This window comes from Sphaeroforma arctica, assembly GCF_001186125.1.
Source record: "Sphaeroforma arctica JP610 unplaced genomic scaffold supercont1.1064, whole genome shotgun sequence".
NCBI lineage: Eukaryota > Ichthyosporea > Ichthyophonida > Sphaeroforma > Sphaeroforma arctica.
Genome location: NW_014039494.1, coordinates 22,571 through 24,102, shown reverse-complemented (window position 1 = coordinate 24,102; position 1,532 = coordinate 22,571). Strand labels below are relative to the sequence as shown.

At 38.3% G+C, this 1,532-nt stretch overlaps 1 protein-coding gene across 1 annotated transcript in view; it reads left to right on the top strand.

Moving 5' to 3' along the window:
- Positions 1–925: 925 nt before the first annotated feature.
- Positions 926–1,532, top strand: part of SARC_09859 (hypothetical protein) — a 6,344-nt gene continuing 5,737 nt past the window's right edge. The window contains exon 1 of the mRNA XM_014296116.1: positions 926–1,308. Within this exon, the coding sequence (XP_014151591.1) occupies positions 1,225–1,308 (84 nt within the window). The 5' untranslated portion in view covers positions 926–1,224. The remainder of the gene's footprint in view (positions 1,309–1,532) is intronic.

Here is a 1,532-nt window from a genome sequence, read left to right as displayed (position 1 = left end):
TACTATACGTACTACACACACACACTATATATATATATATATATATATATATATATATATATATATATATATATATATATATATATATTGATATATTGTAGCCACAGTTTATACAAAGTGTGGAGTGTATCACATACCTACGGTCAACAATGCGGAGCAACTACCCAAACCAGTGATCAACGCATTTAACTCTTTGGTTGTCTTCTGGCTACAAATCTTCTGCTTTTTGAGCAACCTGTCGCTCTCTTTAACCATCAAATCCATTCTGGTTTATATGCTGTGTGTATGCTACCAGCACACTCCCATTCCAATTGTGACCGTGATTCCTTCCAAGGAGTTGTATTTAGATTGTTATACCTATATCAGGTATTTAGCTGTAGGGTGTAGAGTTTATAGAAACACAATATGACAGGAAATCGTCTCTGACTTTCGATGACGACAATATAAAAAAAGCACCTCGTCATTATCGACTTCTTGTGACTTCTTCCGAAATCACACAGTATGTACATTCGTATTTTATATAATAAAGTATTTTTGGTTCAAAAGTTCGGTAGTTTCAGAAAACATAGATCCAGAAAATAATAAATAGTTTTTGTGTTGTTTGTGGTCGTCGGGTTTCCACAACAACGAAGTTTTTATTGCGACAAAACCCTACTATGTTTTAAACCCTAATTCATTTCAAAAATCAGGCTTTGGAAGTTGGGATGTAAACCCAAATGACGATTGCTCATTGGCAAAGGATTGGCGCGCTTTTATAATTTTTTCGACTTCGTCCGTTCTCTTGTGTATTTTTTTTAGAAAGTAAATTGAATACCTCCAGGCTCCAAGGCTCCACAGGGGAGGGACCGCAGCTCCACTGGATTACGGTGTGTGTTGATCAACCGATAACAGCAGCTAACGAACGGTGTTTATGTATTTGTCTACATTCTACGCATATGTGACGTGAATACGTACATATTCGTCTGATAAATTATACTGCAATACATGTGCCCATACCGGAGTGGATGGTAATCAAATTTACACTGAGTTCAATACGATATGAACATCGGGGATCGAGGACTAAAGGACCTGATAGCTCATTATAGTCAACCGTATCATCGCGCGTACACAGCAGCATACTCTCCTACTGCAACACGCAGCCTTCAAGGATAGTTGTGTAACGAATATCAACATATAATAGAGTAGCGCTTGGTCGGAAGAGCGAATCGGCAGTCCTTATCCGCAATGTACGCTAAAACTGCCGTAGAACTGGTGAGGCATATAAACCAGACACGCGATGAGGTGGAGCTCATCTTTCCGCCATACGAGGTATAGTTTCAGTAGTTGTATACTAATTTTGGGTAGAAGTATGCAGATGCCTACTTAGATTGTAGTATGCAGATGCCTTAAGTAAGCAGATGCCTACTTAGATTGTAGTATGCAGATGCCTACTAAGATTGTACGACTACATACTCATCGAAAAGATCTCTTTGCTACCGAATAGTTGGAGCTTGCACGAATAGTTCAATATTTGGTATACGATGATAAAATAT